At 41.7% G+C, this 21,231-nt stretch overlaps 1 protein-coding gene across 5 annotated transcripts in view; it reads left to right on the plus strand.

The window, feature by feature from the left end:
* Window positions 1-21,231, plus strand: part of kiaa1328 (KIAA1328 ortholog) — a 275,580-nt gene that overhangs the window by 123,228 nt on the left and 131,121 nt on the right. For all 5 annotated transcript variants that reach the window (XM_078551400.1, XM_078551422.1, XM_078551406.1 and 2 more), the window contains one exon: window positions 19,074-19,750. In XM_078551400.1, the coding sequence (XP_078407526.1) occupies window positions 19,074-19,750 (677 nt within the window). The remainder of the gene's footprint in view (window positions 1-19,073; window positions 19,751-21,231) is intronic.

Genomic DNA, 21,231 nt, shown 5'->3' on the forward strand with positions numbered 1-21,231 from the left:
TTTCTTCTGGATATGTCGAGCTTCATGAGCGTTGGAGCTGCTAATAGAGAGGCTAGTAGAGAGTATTCCATCATACTCCTGACTTGTGCCTTGCAGGTGGTGGACAGGCTTTGGGGTGTCAGGAGGTGAGTTACTCTCTGCAGAATTTCCAGCCTTTGACCTGCTCTTGTAGCCAAAGTATTTATATGGCTAGTTCAGTTCAATTCCTGGTCAATGGTAACCCACAGGATGTTGATAGTGGGGTTTCAGCAATCGTTTGCCATTGAATGTCAAGGGGAGGTAGGTAGATTCTCTCTTGTGGGAGATGGTCATTGCTTGGCACTTGTGTGCATGAATGAATGTTACTTGCCACTTATCAGCCCAAGCCTGGATATTGACCAGGTCTTGCTGCATATGTACATGGACTGCTTCAGTATCTGAGGCGTTGCGTGTGTTGATGAACATTGTGCAATCATCAACAATCATTGCACTTCTGACCTTATGATGGAAGGAAGGTCATTGATGAAGTAGCTGAAGGTGGTTGGCCTCGGACACTACCCTGAGGAACCCCTGCAGCGATGTCCCGAGATTGAGATGATTGACCTCCAACAGCCACAACCATCTTCCTTTGTGTTCGGTATGACTTCAATCAGTGGAGAGCTTTACCTCCTGATTTCCATTGACCAGTTTTGCCAGAGCGCCTTGATGCCACACTATCAAATACTGCCTTGTTGTCAAGGGCAGTCACTTTCACCTTACCTCTTGAGTTCAGCTCTTTTGTTCATGTTTGGATCAAGGCTGTAATGAGTCAGGAGCTGAGTGACCCTGGTGGAACGTCAGCGAGCAGGTTATTGCTGAGCAAGTGCCACTTGATAGCACTGGTGACGACACCTGTCATTTTGCTTATGATTGAGAGTAGGCTGATGGGACGGTAATTGGCTGGGCAATTTCCACATTGCTGGGTAAATGCCAGTGTTGTAGCTATAATGGAACAGCTTGGCTAGGGGCGCGGCTAGCTCCGGAGCACAAGTCTTCCGTCCTATCTCCCCAACCCACTTCCTATGCCTGTCCTCCCATCAGAATGGGACACCTCACAAAAAACTCGGGGGCAAAAGGCAACACAAGAAAGTTTAGGGAACTTGTCTTCATCATTTAACTCTTTTAAGCCCCAGTATGTTTATGTATATTGTCTGTATGTGCTGCTTATGACTGCAGAAAATGTACTACTTTGTTCTGATATAAACGACCAACAGTAACACTTAATTCTTATGCATTTATCATAGCAAACTAAGTTTTATTTGCTAAGTTCATTGTGCCCATCAGTGTATACCTTTATTATTGCTTGTGTCAGGAAGATACAATAATTCTCATAATGTTATTGGAATTTATTGTTAAATAGAGTAATAGTGGGATGTGTCTGTGTGTGTGTGTGTGTGTGTGTGTGTGACTTAATTGATAAAGGCAGCTGATTCGAAGGCTTTGATGTAAACGTGGTAAACATGGGGGAAGCTTAGAATGTAAAATGTAAAAGGATATTTGTATTTTTAAATAAACCAGACTAGATTGTTTTCAAAGGAGGGATGAAATGTGTTGCCTAGCCAGGTGAAGTTTAAAAACTGTGTGTTTATTTTTCCCAAAGATTACTGGTAAAACTTAGTGCTATGTGTCTTACTGTTGCCTTAATGAAAGTGTAACTGGGAGTTAGATTGATTAGGGGATTTAGAAGTTATCATGGTAGTAATTTGTAGATCCATGTATGTATTTAAAAATCATTTCTCTTCTGGATAAATGTTTAGTCTAGTTTTGTAAAAACCTATAAGACTTGATGGTCTTATTACTACTGAATTCAAGGCACGCAACTCGAAATTTATACAAACTGCAAAACAAATTGTGGCTGTTGTTTCAAGTTCCCTTTTGGGATTTGAACAGCTCTGCATTTACCATCAGCTGTGCCATAACACTTGTATTTTATCAATTTTATTTCTGTACTGTGTAGTTTTTATCACAGAATCTTAACGGCACAGAAGGATGCCATTCGGCCCATCGTGTCTGCACTGGCTCTCCAGATGAGCATTATCACAGAATCATAGTGCAGAAGAAGTCCTTTGGCCCATCGAGTCTGCACCGACATGTGAGAAACACCTGACCTACCTACCTAATCCCATTTACCAGCACTTGGCCCATAGCCTTGAATGTTATGACGTGCCAAGTGCTCATCCAGGTACTTTTTAAAGGATGTGAAGCAACCCGCCTCCACCACCCTCCCAGGCAGTGCATTCCAGACTGTCACCACCCTCTGGGTAAAAAGGTTTTTCCTCATATCCCCACTAAACCTCCTGCTCCTCACCTTGAACTTATGACCTAGTGCCATTGCCCTGCTTTTTCCCCGTACCCTTGCACATTGTTTCTATTCAAGTAATCATATAATGCCCTCCTGAATACTTCGATTGAACTTTCCACCACACTACCAGGCAGTGCATTCCAGACCCGAACCATCTACTCTGTCTAGCCCCCTCATGATTTAGAACATCTCTATCAAATCTCCTCTTAGCGTTCTTCTGTCCAAGGAGAGCAGTCCCAACTTCTCCAATCTATCCTCATAGCTGAAGTTTCTCATCCCTGGAACCATTCTTGTAAACCTCTTCTGCACTCTCCAATGTGTTCACGTCCTTCCTATAATGCAGCGTCCAGAATTGTACACAATATTCCAGCTGAGGTCTAATGAGTGCCTGATATAAATTCAGCATAACCTCCCTGCTCTTGTACTCTATACCCCTATTAATAAAGCTCAGGATACTATATGCCTTTTCGTTGCTCTCTCCACCTGTCCAGCCACCTTCAATGATATATGCACATATACACCCAAGTCTTTCTGCTTCTGCACCCCCTTCAAAATTTCACCCCTTATTTTACATTGTCTGTCCATGTTCTTCCTACCAAAATACATCACTTCACACTTCTCCTCATTGAACTTCATCTGCCACCTATCTGCCCACTCCACTAACTTGTCTATGCCATCTTGAAGCTCCACACCATCCTCCTCGCAGTTCACAACACTCCCAAGCTTCGTATCATCCACAAACTTTGAAATTGTTCCCTGCACACCAAGACCTAGATCATTAATAGATATCAGGAAAAGCAAGGGTCCCAATACCGACCCCTGGGGAACTCCACTCCAAACCTTCCTCCAGCCTGAAAAATATCCATTGATCATTACTCTCTGCTTCCTATTTTTCAGCCAATTTTGTATTCATGTTGCCACTGTTCCATGAGCAATAACTTTTCTCAAGCCTGTTGTGAGGCACTGTGTCAAATGCCTTTTGAAAGTCCATGTACACCACATCAGCAGCATTATCTTTATTGATTTGAGAAATGATTGATTCACCATGCATAATAAAGCAAAAGAAAAAGATACTACTATTATGTTAAACTGATGAATGTGGATATGCTCTCTTGATATTTAATTTATTCGCTGTTGGATCAATATAAGCTAATAACTAACTGTAGAGCACAGATTCATTTGTGCACAGGTCAGAAGATCTGGGAGCAGCAAGTCTTAGTGAGTAAACTTCTTTGTATACATATAGACAGTATTAATAGAATTGAGCGAGATACAGAATCAGCTGGAAAATTTTGGTTGCTTGAAATGTTTTTAAGACAACTGCAGAAATAAACCTGCTTCCCCATCTTTAACTACAGATGCTCACCTGTTTTAATAACTCAATTGCGGTTCTAAACTTGGAAGGAGAATTTTTAATACATCTCTTACTACTGTCAGGCAGTGGTGCTGAAGTTGTAACATACCAACACACTGCTGCCCCTTAGCTTGTGGCTGCACATGGTCAGGGAGAATGTGTTGGTGCATCCTATGACCATGTGCTTCATTTCCACCAAGTGTGTGAAACTGAGAATGAAAGCATGAGTTGAATTACCAGTTGTGGCAAATTCTATTTTGCCTGTGTTCCATATGCTGAATTTTTTAAAGGTTTATTTCTGTAATACAAAGTTAACCATTTTTTCTCAACAAGCTAGCAATTTGAAAGCTCAAAATGGTAATTTGAAGTGCCCATTAGTTGTATTGAGGAACTGTTCAACTGACTACTTAGACTAACTTGAGGAAATTTCTCTTTTTGCAGTGGTGGGTCCAGGTGTTGTTCTGTTTCATTCACACAGCAGAGAACGTAGCTGTGTAGAAGCTGTCGTGTATCCTGCTCGCCTATGAAAGAAAACATTCTCCCTTCAATATAGTAACTTTAATCGGCAACTCAGTAGTCCTGACCTCATTAATGGGGTTCCTCTGTCTCTTTCTCTCCACTCATTCTCTCTCCTCCAACTCTCACTCCTCTTGTTCTCTCTCAGTCACTCTCCCTATCAGACATGCTGGTTTCTGGTTTACAGCAGCTGAAAAAAATTGTTTTTAAAGTTGAACTAGTTTACTAGTGAAGGTGAAACATGTTTAGAGAAATACAGGTCCCGAAATGTATGGGGAGAGGTGGATTGAGATGGCTTGTAGCAACCAGAAATGCAGTTGATGTGGAAGTCCTGCTGAATTTAACAGCAGGATCTCACAAAATAAAAATTCTCTCTGTTTCTTGACTGACAGTACAGGGAAGGCCAAACTGGAAAACTGGGCCCAGGAAATGGGGGAGGGAGAGAATAATGCCAATACAAATTTTATATGCAAACCTGCAACACAGACTGAGAAGCATGAAATAAATTGAGATTTCAGCTGTTGAGCTGATAGAAGCAGAGAGCCTGCAACTAGTAACAAAATTCAATTTCTGCAATTACCCTGTAGTGTAGATAGCATTGTAGGGCTAACTTCCTTCATTTAATACTATTTTAATAGTGAGAGAATAATTGTGATCTTTGGAGACCAGTCACAGGGTGGCAAGTATCATTGAATCATGGTGGGGTGTCAGTGAATCACAGGGTAGAAAGCAGGTTAGCTTGGGTCGGGGGCATGTGCGGGGAGGAGTTGTTGTGGGGGAAGCACTTCTATTTCTTCTAATTCATAAACAGTGATGGAAAAGCATTTAACAGCTGGATGCAGCCATTGCCTCCCTACAACTCCCAGATCTCTTAAGCCTTGGGAAACCTGACTTTCAGGTCCTGTTTTAAAGTTTTAATAAAATTCGAGGGATGCAACTCAATTAAATACTTAATTTATGGACTTCTCTCCAGAGAGCAGGTTGGTCGCCCGCTCCCACTGTAAGTGGAGATTTGTTGGATGCGGGTTTGGGTCGAGTTTCTGATTTATGAAATTTTCATCTTCCTGCTCCACTCTCACCTGTCCTATGGGATTAACATTCTCTTGTGACCCCCACCAATTATACCACCCATGCTTATTGTGGACAACTGCCAAGTTAGAGGTACATGTAAAAGGGTAATGCAGTAACCATGGAGATTATTAATCTCTGTATAGGCTGCCCAAGCCAAACCTGCAGTAATAGTGTGGAGAACAAGATCATGGAAAGTTACATAGCATAACATAGGATAAACCTATTTATAGCCTAACTTGTCCATGCTGGTGTTTATGCTTCAATTGAGCTTTCTCCCATCTTTTCTCACCTAAATCTATTATTGTAACAACATATTCTGTTTTCCCTCAAACGTTTGTCTAGCTTCCCCTTGTTAAGAGCGCAGCCAATGTTATTCGCTGAGCAAGCCAAATCCCAGAGGGAAACTTGTCTTACTGATCATCTATTTTTTTCATATTTTGAAAACGAGGGGAAAACTACTGATCCTAGAAGCATAGAATCCCAGTAACACTTTCAGGATTTTAAAATTAAAAGATTTATTAACAAGAAGAAAAAAAAAACTTAGGGTAGAATTTTACCCCCGTTGGGGGGGATGTTTAGGAGTGGCCGCATGGAAGCGCGCCTCTGATCAGCGCTCCTGATTGGGGGTGTGCAGCCATTTTACGTGGGCGGGCCATTTAAGGCCCACCCAATGTGACGTCCGCCAGGAAGTGCTATGCGCTCCTTGTGCGGGCAGGGGGGATTCCCTGAGCCGAGAGTGCGCTCTTTCGTGCATGCGCATGAAAGAGCGTACTCATCTCCCTGAGGCTGAGTGCTGCCTCAGGGAGATCAGCTCCACAATAAAAAACCTGAAAAATAGAGAAAAAAATTTCCCTGACATTTCCCCTCCTGTGACACTGTCACATGAGTTGGGACATGTCCATCACTTTCAAATATACTTTTATTACATTTTTAAAAAGCTATATGAAACCTCATCCTGCTTTTTCTAATGCCTGCCAGGGCTCCCGATCTGCCTGCCAACCTTAAGGTTGGACGGGCAGGTCCACTAATGACTTTGTCAATGGCCTCAATTGGCCATTGACAGGTCGGCGGGTGCACAGCTGATTCTGCTGAGCCCTCGCCTACCTGAAAATTTAAATGGGCCGGGGTGACGTCAGGAGTTCCGCCCGACATCATCCGTGTCATTTTACACATCTGCGAGTGGGCCCCACCCCCCCGCTTGCCGACCGGGAAATCCTGGCCTTAAACACACAGATTAAAATTACACAGTTAAAACAGTCTTACAAAACATTACCTCCCCAAAAAACCCACTTAGTCAGAACACACAAGTAAACTACTTAACAACAGCTTCCTTACTGATTTTTAACCATAAAAATACAGTAATATTACCCAAGACAAAAACTGCTGCTACTTTAATAAAGTATACCTCACAACTCCTCACTCTCTTCCATTTTGCTGTGGAAATCCGAAGGAAGTTCAGAAACTGACTGCTTTCTGAAAACAAATAATTTTCTGGCTTGAAACTGGATGGCTGCTTCAATTTCACAACTTTTCTCAGCACAGAGCAGCTCTCAGGACACCTCCCCCACCCAGCCACCTCAACTCATTTTAACATCTTTGCTAAAATATCCTTTTTCCCTTTCTTCCCAGACTCCATTGTCCTAAGCACCTCCTTGAACTCAACTTTTCCAAAATATAAAAATCTTTCATGTCTTCCTGTTGCCTCCACTTTCAGGTCAAATAAAATTTAATAACCTTCCCTTGTTTACTTATGAAACCTTTGTAAATTGTAAAAGTGCCTTAAACTCCCTTTGAAATTTAGCAGCTGAAAAGTCAAGTCCTTACCTATCATCTATGCAAATTTAAAACCCAACTTATTTACTTATAATTCCAACTTCACCATAGCTTCTCATTACAAATGCATGTGTCTAGTACCTTTACTTTTCATCTCTCAGTTCCCATGGATATGCTGTCTTTACTAACCTTCCCACAGTTTAATTAGCCATGGACAGACACACACACACATACCCACTCCTTTGCAGAACACCACCATATTCCCAAAAATATTAAAAAAGATAGCATCCACCTTCACAACTTAAGGGCCAGAATCTTCTGTTTGGCATGCGGGAGTGGGCCCCGCACGCCAACGCGTAAAATGATGCACGGTGACGTCGGGTATACGTCCCGACGTCACCGCGCGTCATTCTGGTCTTCCGTTTGGCGCGTGTGCACCGGAGTCGGCTGCACACCCGCCGACCTGTCAAAGGCCTGTTATGGCCATTATTAAACTAATTAACCCTATTAAAAAAGTGGTCTGTCCAACCTTAAGGTTGGTGGGCAGGCGAAGAGTCCAGGCAGCCTTCGCATTTTTCATGAAACCTCATCCACGGGCGGGATGTGCCCATTTGCTGTAATGGTCTCTCAGCTCCTTTAATTAGATTAAAGCAAAAAACTGCGGATGCTGGAAATCCAAAACAAAAACAAAAAATACCTGGAAAAACTCAGCAGGTCTGACAGCATCTGCGGAGAGGAACACAGTTAACGTTGAGTCCGTATGACTCTTCAACAGTTCTGTTGAAGGGCCATACGGACTCGAAACGTTAACTGTGTTCCTCTCCGCAGATGCTGAAAAAGACCTGCTGAGTTTTTCCAGGTATTTTTTTTCTCCTTTAATTAGATTGTCTGATGGCCCCTGCTTTGTGTCTTTGAGATGATAATGTCCCAGTATATTTACACAGTATCGATTTGATTTTGGTGTTGACATGTTTGAAGATTAACCCCTTGTAGTACAGCCTGCCTCTGTGTTGAGGTTTGGCCTGTTTGGCAGTGTTTATGTCCATGAAGCGAGGTCCTTGGGGCTTTTATATTTAATAAAGTCTGGTTGGAGGGGATTCCAATCCTACAGAAGAGGCTTATAATGTTGACAAAAAGACCTGTAAACATCTGGTAGTAAGGATTTTGTAACTTGGAAAAAGGGGGTTGAGGCTTATGGGGAACCTGCAAGAGAGTGGATCTGAGGCCAAAATCTGAGCAGCCATGGTCTTATTGAATGATGAACAGGCTTGAGAGGCAATATGTCGTTCTACTCCTATTTTCTATTGTCTTATTACCAAAAAATTGATAACCTAAGAGAAAAGATAATGTAAGAGTAAACTACTGAGACATAAACTCAGAATTTAAAAGCTTCTACAAGTATGTAATAGGAAGAAATTAGCAAAAGTAAACGTGTGTCCCTTGGATGCAGAGGCAGGAGAAATTATAATGGGGGTTAAGGAAGTGCAGAGATGTTAAATGAATACTTTGAATCTGTCTTCATGGTAGAAGATGCAAAAAAAAACATGTGGACAAAGAGGGGCGAGCGAGAATGAAGAATTTAATTCAATTGGTAATGGTAAAACACTCAACTGCCAGGCAATGACCATCTGCAACAAGAGAGAATCTAACCATATCCCCTTGACATTCAACGGCATTCCCATTGTTGAATCCCTCACTATCAACATTCAAGGGATTTCCATTAACCGGAAACTTAACTGGGACAAGCCATATAAATACTGTGGCTACAAGAGCAGGTCAGACGCTGAAAATTCTTGAAGCGAGTAACTTACCACCTGATCGCCCAAAGCCCAAGGTACAATTCAGGAATGTGATGGAATTCTCTCCATTTGCCTGGATGAGTGCAGCTCCAACAGCATTCAACAAGCTCAACACCATCCAGGACAAAGGAGGCTTGATTTGCACCCTATCCACCACCTTAAACATCTACTCCCTCCACCACTGCCGCACGGTGGCAGTAGTGTGCACCATCTGCAAGTTATACTGCAGCAACTCACCAAGCCCCCTTTGACATCACTTCCAAACTCGCGAGCTCTACCACCGAGAAGGTCAAGGGCAACAGATGCATGGGAACACCAACACAAAGTGACAGATAGGTTAAATGAGTGGGCAAAGACCTGGCAAATGGAGTATCATGTGAGTAAATGTGAAATTGTTCATTTTGGCAGGAAGAATAAAAAAGAAGCTTATTATCTAAATGGTGAAAGATTACAGAGCTCTGAGATTCAGGGGATCTGGATGTCCTAGTGCATGAATCACAAGGTTAGTATGTAGGTCCAGCAGGTAATTAGGAAAGCTAATAGAATGTTATCATTTATTGTGAGGGGAATTGATTACAAAAGTAGGGAGGTTATGCTTCAGTTGTACAGGTCATTGGTTTTATTCATTCATGGGATGTGGGTTTTGCTGGCTGGGCCAGCATTTATTGCCCATCCTTAGTTGCCCTTGAGAAGGTGGTGGTGAGCTCCCTTCTTGAACAGCAGCAGTCCATGTGGTGTAGGTACATCCACATTGCTGTTAGGAAGGGAGTTCCAGAATTTTGACCTAGCGACAGTGAAGGGACAGCGATATATTTCCAAGTCAGGATGGTGAGTGACAAGGAGGAGAACTTCCAGGTGGTGGTGTTCCCAACTATCTGCTGCCCTTGCCCTTCTAGGTGGTAGTGGTGGTGGGTTTGGAAGGTTCTGTTGAAGGAGCCTTGGTGAATTCCTGCAGTACATCTTGTTGATGGTACACACTGCTGCTATTGTGTGTCGGTGGTGGAGGGAGTGAATGTTTGAGATCTTCTGTTTCAATGCCATATTCCTGCCTACTCTCCATATCCCTTGATTCCCTGAGAGATCAAAAATCTATCTAACCCAGTCTTGAAAAAATATCTATTCCAGCCTTGAGTATACTCAACAATGAAGCATCCACAATGCTCTGGGGCAGACAATTCCAAAGATTCACAACCCTCTGAGTGAAGAAATTTCTTCTTATTTCAGCCCTAAATAATCAACCCCTTATCCTGAAGCTTTCGCCAGTCAAAGGAAGCAACCTCCCAGTGCCTACCCTGTCAAGCCTCTTCAGAATCTTGTTTGTTTTAATGCAACCACCTCTTATTCTGGTAAATTCCAGAGATCATCAGACCAATTTACTCGCCCTGTCATCATAGGACAACCTGCTCATCTGAAGGACCAATCTAGTGAACCCTCGCAGTACCACACCCAAGGTAAGTATATACTCCCATAGATATGGAGACCAAAATGGTGCACAGCACTCCATGTATGGTCTCACTAAAGCCTTCTACAATTATAGCATGACTTCTTGTTGTTGTACTCCAGTTGCTTTGCAATAAAGGCCAACGTGCCATTTGCCTTCCTAATTGCTTGCTGTACCTGCATGATAACTTTGTGCTTCTTGTAGAACATTGCATCGTTGTTTTGAAAAAACAAAAAGTGCAGGAAAATTTACTATCCTCACTGTGAAAATGTGTTTTGTTCATTCATGTATTTTATCTAAATAAGCCATTAGTTGTCTTAGGTGGAGTGTGTGTCACTTGTCAAGCATTTTAAAACTCCCTACAGGTCTTATTTTTGGTTGTGCTGTTGTAACTCATGAATTATGCTATTTTTTTTCATTCACTGGATGTGGGCTTCGCTGGCTGGGCCAGCATTTATTGCCCATCCCTAGTTGCTTTTGAGAAGGTGGTGGTGAGTATTTTACTACATAATTGGCAGAAGAGGATGCAATCTATATTCTGGGGGTTGTGATATCTGCTTGTATGTGTGACCAGCAACCTTGGACCTGAGCGAATAGCTAACATAAATGCTGCAAATTCTTAAAAAGGTCCTCTTATTTTTTTTTCACTTCAGTTCTACAGTAATAATTAAAAAGCAAGACTTGCATTTATATAGTATCTTTTGCAACCCCAGATGTCTCAAAGTGCTTTACAGCTAATGGAGTACTTTTGGGGTGTAGTTGCTGTTGTAATGTAGGAAATGCTGCAGCCAAGTTGCACACAGCAACCTCTCAAGCAACAATGTGATAATGACTAGATAATCTGTTTTTATTATGTTGATTGAAGGATAAATATTGTCCAGGACACTGGGGATAACTCCCCTGTTATTCTTCAAAATAGTACCATGGGACCTTTTACATCCTGAGCGAGCAGACAGGGCGTCGGTTTAACATCTCATCTGCGCTACAGTGTCAGCCTTGATTTTTTGTGCTCAAATCCTGGCGCGGACCCACAACCTTCTGACTCAGAGGTGAGAATGCTACCAACTGAGGCACTAATATATTTATAATTCTTACACTTAGGTCTCCCTTCTCCAATGTGGCACATGGGGAGGGCATATAGATCAGTACTGCTTATTTTGTGCAGCTTCATAGGGACCCTCTGACTCACTATAATCAGAAGGAGTGGGCTAAACAACAGTGAAAGGATTAGACTAAGTGGATGCTCTATGATCATCTCATTCTTAACGATGGCAGAGCCCAGAGTATAAGCGCAAAAGACAAAGCTGAAGTATTTGCAGCCACCTTGAGCCAAGAGTGTTGAGTGGACAAATCTTCTTGGCCTCCTGGGATCCTTATCATGACTAATGACAATAAAAATAATAGAGGGAAAATTTAGAATATGAGAGTAAAATAGCAAGAAATATAAGGAGAGATTTGACAAGTATATAAAAAGGAAGAGAGCAGCTAAAGTAAATGTTGGGGATGAGACTGGGGACTTAAAGGGAAACAAGGAAGCGGCAGAGACTTTGAACAAGTATTTTGTATCTGTATCCATGGTAGAAGACACTAAACACATCTCAAGAATAGAAAATCAAGGGGCAAAAAAGAGGGAGGAACATAAAGCAATCACTATTGCAAGAGAAAATTACTAGGAAAGCAAATGGGACTAAAGGCTGACAAGTCCCTTGACCTGATGGCTTGCATCATAGGTTCTTAAAAGAAGTCATTGTAGAGATAGTGGATGCATTGGTTGTAATTTTCCAAAATTCCCTAGATTCTGGAAAGATCCCAGCAGATTGGAAAACTCAAATGTAACATCTGTTTCAGAAAGGAGAGAGACAGAAAACAGGAAACTATAGGCCAGTTTGCCTATCACCTGTCATTGGGAAAATGTTGGAATCCATTAATAAGCAAGTTGTTGCAGGACATTTAGAAAATCCTAATACAATCAAGAGAGTCAACATGGTTTTATGAAAGGGAACTCTTATTTGACAAATCGAGTTTTTTTGAGGATGTAACAAATCGGATGGATAAAGGGAACCAGTAGATGTAGTGTATTTGGATTTCAAAAATGCATGTGATAGATGCCACAAAACCTCACTCCTTACTCCATCAGTATTGGGGCCTGAACTATTTAGTCTATATTAATGACTTGGATAACCAAATTTTCTGACGATACAAGGATAGATATAGGAAACCCAGTTGTGAGGAGGATACAAAGAATCTGCAAAGGAATATAGATAGGTTAAGTGAGTGGCAGATGGAGTATAACGTAGGGAAGTGTGAGATTATCCACTTTGATAGGAAGATTAGAAAAGCAGAATATTATTTAAATTGAGAGAGACTACAGAGTGCTGCAGTACAGAGAGTCTGGGTGTCTTCAAACATGAATCATAAAACGTTAGCGTGCAGGTATAGCAAGTAATTAGGAAGGCAAATGTATTATTGGCCTTTATTGCAATGGGGAGGGAGTAGAAAAGTAGTGAAGTCTTGCTACAATTGAACATGGCATTTGTGAGACCACACCTATAGCACTGCTTATAATTTTGGTCACCTTATTTAAGGAGGGATATGGTTGCATTGGAGGCAGTTAACTAGGTTGATTATTGGGATGAAAGGGTGGTCTTATGAGGAAATGTTGAGAAGGTTGGACCTATAATCATTGGAATTTAGAAGAATAAGAAGTGCTCTTAATGAAACATGTAAGATTCTAAGGGGGCTTGACAGGGTAGATGCTGTGAGGATGTTTCTCTAGAACTAGGGAGCACAGTTTCAGAATAAAAAGATTTAAGATGAAGATGAGGAGGAATTTCTTCTGAGGGTCATTAATCTTTGGAATCCTCTATCCAGAGAGCAGCGGGGGCTGGGTCATTCAGTATATTCAAGGCTGAGTTAGATTTTTGATCTCCAAAGGAGGCAAGGGTTATGGGGTCGGGCAAGAAAGTGGAGTTGAGGCCATGATCTTATTGAATGATGAAGCAGGACCAAGGGGCTGAATGGCCTACTCCTACCCCTGTTTGTTGTGTTCTTGTCATAGCCAATTCAATTCCACATGACATCAAGAAATGGCAGTGTATTGGACGCAGCAAATGCTACAGTTCCCAACAACATCCTGGCTGCGGTGCTTGAGCACCGGTGCTACTTAACTGGCTGGACCCTTAGCCAAACTCCCAGTACAGCTAAAACACTAACAGCATAGAAAAGTACCTAGGTATGTCCGATCCACAAACAGCAGGACAATTCAACAATGTCAATTACCATTGTATCAGCCTCCTCTTAATCATCAGCAAGTCCTTACAGCTTGCTTGATTACCTTTGTGGGAGTGGGAGAGAAAGTTCTCTTGTTCCAAATTCTTTTCGAAATTTGCTTAAGGCCTTTTCTCCTCTCCCAGGAGATAGCATGACACCTTGGAAGTGGCAGTGGTCAGTCGATTGGCCTGTGGAATTTATGCTACACTGGACAGGACCAGCTGGTCTTTTCCTGTTTTATTTTCTGTGTTTTTTAACAATCATTCATGGGATGTGGGCTTTGCCGGCTAGGCCAGCATTTATTGCCCATCCCTAGTTGCCCTTGAGAAGGTGATGGTGAGCTGCCTTCTTGCATTGCTGCAGTCCATATGGTGTAGGTACACCCACAGTGCTATTAGGGAGGGAATTCCAGGATTTTGACCCAGTGACAGTGAAGGAAACATCTGTAAGTTTGTAGCTTTCTATGAACTAGCTTGTGACAAAACAAAAGATGACTTTTCAAATATAAAGGCAATTAGGTATATATGAAAATACTGTACTACTTATACTGTCATGCTCCCTTCCTTTCCCAAAATATGTACACAATCATCGATGTCTTTTAATGCTTGATGGCTGGTATTTGTCAGCTTGGAGGTGTTGAGTGGAAGCAGTGTAGAATTCAGCAAAGGAGGACCAAGAGATTAATTAAGAGGGACAAAATAGAGTATGAGAGTAAACTTGCAAGGAACATTAAAGAAGGCTGTAAGAGCTTCTATAAGTATGTAAAAAGAAAAAGATTAGTGAAGACATATGTAGGTGCCTTAGGGCTGAATTTTTCCGTCGGCGAGAAGGGAGCGGGGTCCGCTCGCTGACACGAAAATGACGTAGGATGAGGTCAGGGGGAGCTCCCGACATCATCCCGCCCCATTTAAATCTTCAGGATCGGCTGTCTGCCTGCTGACCTGTTAATGGCCAATTGAGGCCATTGACAGGATAATTTAAACAATTAAAGGACCTGCCTGTCCAACCTTCAGGTTGGTGGGCGGGCCAGGAGCCCCGGCAGGCTTCTGAAAAAACATGAAACCTTATCCACCGGCGGGATGAGGCTTCTTGTTGGTTTTAAAAAAGTTTAATAAAGCTTTTGTGCATTTTATTAACATGTCCCATCTCGTGTGACATTGTCAAATGAGGGGGACATGTTAATGATTTTTTTATTTTTCTATGTTTAAACTTTGAAAACCTTTCCGCGATCTCCCTGAGGCACCACTTAAGCCTCAGGGAGATGTGTGTTCTTTCGCGCGCATGCAAGAAAGAGCGCACTCTCGCATTTGGGGAAACCCCTCCTGCCCGCACAGGAAGCGCATAGCGCTTCCCGTCGGGCGTCACGCTAGGCGGGCCTTAATTGGCCCGCCCACTTAAAATGGCGGCGGGGCCCGTTTCGGCAGCGGCGATCGGCTGCCTGCCCACCGCCGAGTCAGTTGGGCCCGACTGCCCGTCAAGGGCAAAATTCAGCCCTTAGGGTCCAAAAAGGGAGAATTTATAATAGAGAGCGGGGAAATAGCAGAGCAATTAACCAATTACTTTGATTCTGTCTTCACAGAGGAAGACACAAATAACTTCCCAGAAATACCAGGGAACCAAGGGTCTAGTGAGAAGGAGGAATTGAAGGAAATTAGTATTACTAAAACAATAGTGCTAGAGAAATTAATGGGACTGAAAGCCGATAAACTCCCATGGCCTGATAATCCCAGGGTACTAAAGAAGGTGGCCATGGAAAGAGTGGATGCGTTGGTTGTCATCTTCTAAAATTCAGTAGATTCTGGGACAGTGCCGGCAGACTGGAGGGTGGCAAATGTAACCCCACTATTTAAAAAAAGGAGCGATAGAGAAAACAGCAAATTACAGACCAGTCAGCCTAACATCAGTAGTCAGGAAAATGCTCGAGTCCATTATGGACGATGTGATAGCAGAACACTTAGAAAATATCAGTGGAATTAGACAAAAGTCAACATGGATTTATGAAAGGGAAATCATGTTTGACAAACCTACTTGAGTTTTTTGAGGACCTAACTAGCAGAATAGTTAAGGGAGAACCAGTGAATGTGGTGCATTTGGATTTTCAGAAAGCTTTTGATAAAGTCCCTCGTAAGAGGTTAGTGTGTGAAATTAAAGCACATGGGATCGGGTGTAATATATTGGCATGGATTGAGAATTGGTTACCAGACAGGAAACAGGGTAGGAATAAGCGGGTCTCTTTCGAAGTGGCAGGCGGTGACTAGTGAGGATTGCAGGGATCAGGGCTTGGGCCCCAGCTATTCACAAAATATATATCAATGATTTGGATGAGGAAACTAAATGTAATATTTCCAAGTTTGTTGACGACATGAAACTTGGTGGGAATGTGAGTGATGAGGAGTGTGTTAAGAGGCATCGAGGTGATTTAGACAAGTTGAGTGAGTGGGCAAATACATGGCAGATGCAGTATAATGTGGATACATGTGAAGTAATCCACTTTGGTAGGAAGAACACAATGACAAGAGTATTATTTAAATGGTGGTAGATAGGGAAATGTTGATGTACAAAGGGACTTGGGTGTCCTTGTACACCAATAACTGAACAAAACCAGTGAAGAAGGCAACTGGTATGTTGACCTTCATTGCAAGAGGACTTGAGTACAGGAACAAGGATGTCTTACTGCAGCTGTACAAGGCCTTGGTGAGACCTCACCTGGAGTATTGTGTGCAGTTTTGGTCTCCTTACCTAAGGATATACTTGCCATGGAGGGAGTGCAGCAAAGGTTCACCAGGCTGATTCCTGGGATGGCAGGATTGTCGTATGAAGAGAGATTGGGCCAACTAGGCCTGTATTCACTGGAGTTTAGAAGAATGAGAGTGGATTTCATTGAAATATATAATATTCTGACAGGGATGGAAAGATTGGATGCAGGGATGATGTTTCCTCTGGCTGGGGGAGGTTTAGAACAAGGGGTCATTGTCTCAGGATACGGGGTAGACCATGTAAGCCTGAGATGAGGAGAAACCTCTTCACTCAGAGGGTGGTAAACCTATGGAATTCTCTGCCACAGAAGGCTGTGGAGACCAAGTCACTGAATATATTTAAGAAGGAGATAGATAGATTTCTGGACTCTAAAGACGTCAAGGGGTATGGGGAGAGAGTGGGAGTATGGTGTGGAGATAGAGGATCAGCCATGATCATATAGAATGGCGGAGCAGCCTCGAAGAGTTGAATGACCTACTCCTGCTTCTATTTTCTGTTTCTATGAGTGTTGTGTGTGATTCAGTACACTGCAAATGAAATGTGCCTTATAAACTGGGAATGACTTCTCTGATTTGCAAATAGTAAAATTAAAATTTATAATGGTGCTAAGTTTTTGTGCTCAGTACTTTTTTTGCGAGGAGCAACCGAGTAAGCCATTGTATCTCAGAGTTCATTTGGTCCTTTGCATAGCTAATACATAATGGATATTTCATAGCCGTTGCTGAGATACTATAATCTTCATCAAGAATGATATGTTTGTGCTGCATTTCAGTCATTTAAAATATATTTTTAAATCAATTTTGTGGAGATCAGAGTATGAATTGGAAATAAAACTGCACATTTCCTAAATCATGTGTAACATATGTTAAAGAACAAACTTTTATTTTCCTGTGTGGCTACAATTGTGGTAAATCCTATGGCACCAAACAAAATTATTTCTGTGGCAATAATTGTGGCTGTTTCCCAGCTCATAAAAAAGGACGTTAGTTCAGAATATCCAGTTTAATATTATTTCGTAGTTTGTAGGATAAGGGTTTTATTACAAAGGTTGATGTGGAGTTCACAATTAAGATGGCAAGATTATCTATATTTAACGAATGTTGAGAAATTGGAGCTTGAAGCAACACTGCCATTGGAAGGTGTTGAGGATGGCACAGTAGGTAAACATCAGCCTTATGTATACTTTCCGGTGAAACAAAAACAGTTCTTGGCTAATTAATGTATTTTCAGACACATTAAAATAATTTTAATTTGTTAACCCACAAATGAACAAAAATATGTTTTATATTATTTATATCCTGTAATAAGGTAATCTGCAGTAAATCTCAGTGCTTGACACTTTGATATGATGCTCTGAATTTCGATTATATCGTTCATGTTAAAGCATGCTGTGCTACTTCAACAAATTGATCAGACATCACGCTGGCTAGTGACATAATCTATGGATTCTGAGTCTGGGTTATGCAAATGAAGTGACAAATTTACTCCTGGTCATCCTGTTGGAGGGTATAACAGTCACGCTTGGTATATTTATACATTGTGCCATTGAGGTAGGACACAGGTTTTTCACCGTGGTTCACAACTTGATGAGTTCTGGTTCTCAGTTGCATTGTCAAGTAGAGATGCTGAACAGATAAGAGCCTGAGAATGAATCCATACCTCTTTACAGAGTCTTAGGTCATGGAATAGGTAATGGAATGCTCTGTAGCTGGGAATAGTGTAGGAAAGAAATAACAAAACATTTCAAAATTCAATCATACACAAGTAAAACTTGTCATTCAATTAATTCTATAAAAATGAAAAGTGCAGAGTAAAGTTGCCTCATTATTAGTTATAACTCCGCTTACTAATTTCTGCTGTGTATCCAGTGACTTTAACTCAATGTCTTTTCATTGCCGTCCCGATTAAAGGTCATTGTTCTGAAATGATGGCCTGGATTTTGTTGGGCTGATGGGGATTCTCACCCTGGAGTAAGAGGACTGGTAGAGAACCCCTGTCAGTTGTGTTGGGGAAGCCCAACAGAATCAAGTGCCTTTCAAGCACTTAAATAGCCACTATTCCCTGCGATTGAGATTCCCAGCGGCAGAAGATCCGCCCGCTAAGAGCTGCCGGCTAATCAGAAGCTGGCAGTTCCTCATGCCACCAGCAGCCACCACTCCCACTGGTGGCAATGCACCCACAGAGGCCCAGGATCATTGTGTGACCCCAGACCAAAGGTGAGTGAAGCTGGAATGGGTGTCTCAGAGGGGTGTCTTTCAGCATTCTCACTCTTCCTGATCTCAGGTCCCTCGAGTGCCCGATAGTGAGGGATGCCCCGGGAGGTTGCTTGCAAACGCGACTGGGATTGCTGGGGTGGCCTTCCAAGGGTGCATGAAGGCCGTGCGGCTTCCATTTAATCCCTGAATGTTGTCAATTGGCTCATTAATGAGCACAATTGATATCCCGCCAGTGATGGCTGGGCATTCCGTGTCAGTCCCTTCTGCCCTCTGACTTAATTGGGGGAAGTTTTGCCGCTGCTGGGAGATTGAAGCATGGCCACTTCCACGATTGAAGGGGCCTGGCTGCCATGTTTCCCGTGGTGATGGATTGCAGTATGTCCAGCCAATGACTCTGTTTCTACCTCCACAACTTAACCTGCTGAGTATTTCCAGTATTTTCTCTTTTCCAAGATAGTTATTTAAATACATTGGTAATAATTTGCATAAGAAAATGCCAATAAAGGAATCATCAATAAATATGCTGGTATTTCTGTTACCTTTGTTTTGCTTTTAGGTGTCTAACAAGAAGAATCTTCCTCAGATGGCTTCTTCCGACCTAGATGGCTCCTGTCTTGGAATTGTACCTACTTGTACATTAAATACCACTGATAAATCTAAACAAGTGCTTACTGGTCCATCCCTCGCTCCTCACCTTCAATCTGACCTGGCCCAGCATTTCCCAAACCACAATCATCATCTTCAAGCTCAGCATACTGAGAGTTTTCCATCTCAAAATGGTTGTGGGGAAAGAACTGGAAATACAATTCGGGGAGAGCCAGTTGCAGGAAGACATTATGAAATGAACAAACAGTTAGTTGTAGGTGCTGAGCAGGCTGGTACCTTTTGTGATACAGATGGCGGTCAACCTCACTATGGATGGTTGAGAAGTAGAGATGCTGATCATAAATATAAATTGACTAATGTACATAATGGGCATTTCAAACTGTTAACTGAACACAATGCCTACTCTGGAATGTTTCATGATCCAGCAATGAATGATCAAATGGGAATAATGGCTGGAGAAGTTTTGCACGGAAAGAAACTGCTGGTAGACCAAAAGCAGCAGCTGATGTGTCAGAAAATGGAGCTGGAACTAGAGAAAGAAAGACTGCAGAGATTGCTCGCTCAGCAGGAGACCCTGCTCCTTCGAAAGCAACAGCAATTACATGAGTCAAGGTTGGATTACAGCAGGTGAGAGCTTCATCGAACCTTGAACTTTCCTAATGGAAGTAATTTATCCTTTGAAATTAACCTTTATTAGATTGGAAACAAAGTTTTAATTAAATCTAACTGTGTTGCCTATTGATTGCAATGGTTTTGAACCCCTTTCTCGGTACAGCTTTAATAGGTTTGAACAAAATGGATCCCACGTGGCAGCAACTTGTACAGTATTTCAGTTTTAACGGCTCTTAATTTTTGTTAAAATTTCACACCTGCATGGAATTCTGAATGCCAACACATTTAGAACAGCTGCAATTCAGCAGGGATTTTAACAACATTATAAAATAATTATCAGTAATTGACAGACACAGCGAACTTCAAAGGCAGTTGGGTGGTAACCAAAACACTTTGCTGTAAGAGTTTATGCATATTAATAGCATAATGAATGGGTGAAATAGGGCTTTAGTTAAATATTCAGATCAGGTTGACGACAAATTTTATATTGGGTTGCAAATGTAATGTTGCTACTTCTAGTTTGGCTTTCAAAACAGAAAATCATACCTTTATTTTACAAATTGAAATAACTTGTAACTTCTCCCCTGATTTATGCTGCTTTACAATAAACTAATTAATAAGCCAAAATTCAAAAATTCAGAGATCCTGTGGTTCAATTAATTCTGAGTGAAAAAATTCCCACATAATTGGTTTTCATTTTTAGCCTATGGATTTCTGTTATGTATCCAAGTGAATTTTCAATATTTTACTATTAGAAATCAATATTAATTTTAATACAGCCAGTGTCCCAGAGGATATCATTTGCAACTTTGATTAAGGTCGTTTCAATGCTATGGCTGGCACGGATGCCTGATTGGAGAGATTCAAACATGGAGTTATGGGTAAGATGGAATTGGGAGGCGACAACGCAGTCAAGAACTTTAAGAGAAGGGAGGTAGGAGATGGGGCGGTAGTTTCCAAGGACAGGGTTATCGACGGTGGGGTTTTTGCAGACAAAAATATTACAAAGCATTGTGAATAAATTTAATATTCACCTGATGAATTATATAAGTTGCTGTGCTGGGTTAAATGTTGAAGTTTGTTGGAAGTTATATCTCTGGTTCTTCATCTTTCTTAGAAGGTTACGTATGAGGTCGTGTTGGTAAAAATTACACATGATGAATTATGAGGTGTGAGCTTAGATAGGAGGTGGTGGGGCATTCTATTATTTTCCTTATTTAATCTTTCAGTTGATTTTTTTGTGTATATTAAACAAGTAACGATGAACTGAATTATTTTTGGAGAGATAGTTATTACATGCTTCTATTTCAACTGCTTTACATGACTTCCTTACATTCCTTGACTCAATAACTCCTTCAAGACATTGCTGCACTGATGTCATCAGGAGACACTGCTTAATACTAAATCAATAATAAGAAAAAATACATGAATGTTAAAGTTAGCCACAGCTCACTTGTCTGGATTATTTTACTGCAGAACGATATCTGTCCTGCCTT

This window comes from Cetorhinus maximus, chromosome 1, assembly GCF_964194155.1.
Source record: "Cetorhinus maximus chromosome 1, sCetMax3.hap1.1, whole genome shotgun sequence".
Lineage (NCBI taxonomy): Eukaryota > Metazoa > Chordata > Chondrichthyes > Lamniformes > Cetorhinidae > Cetorhinus > Cetorhinus maximus.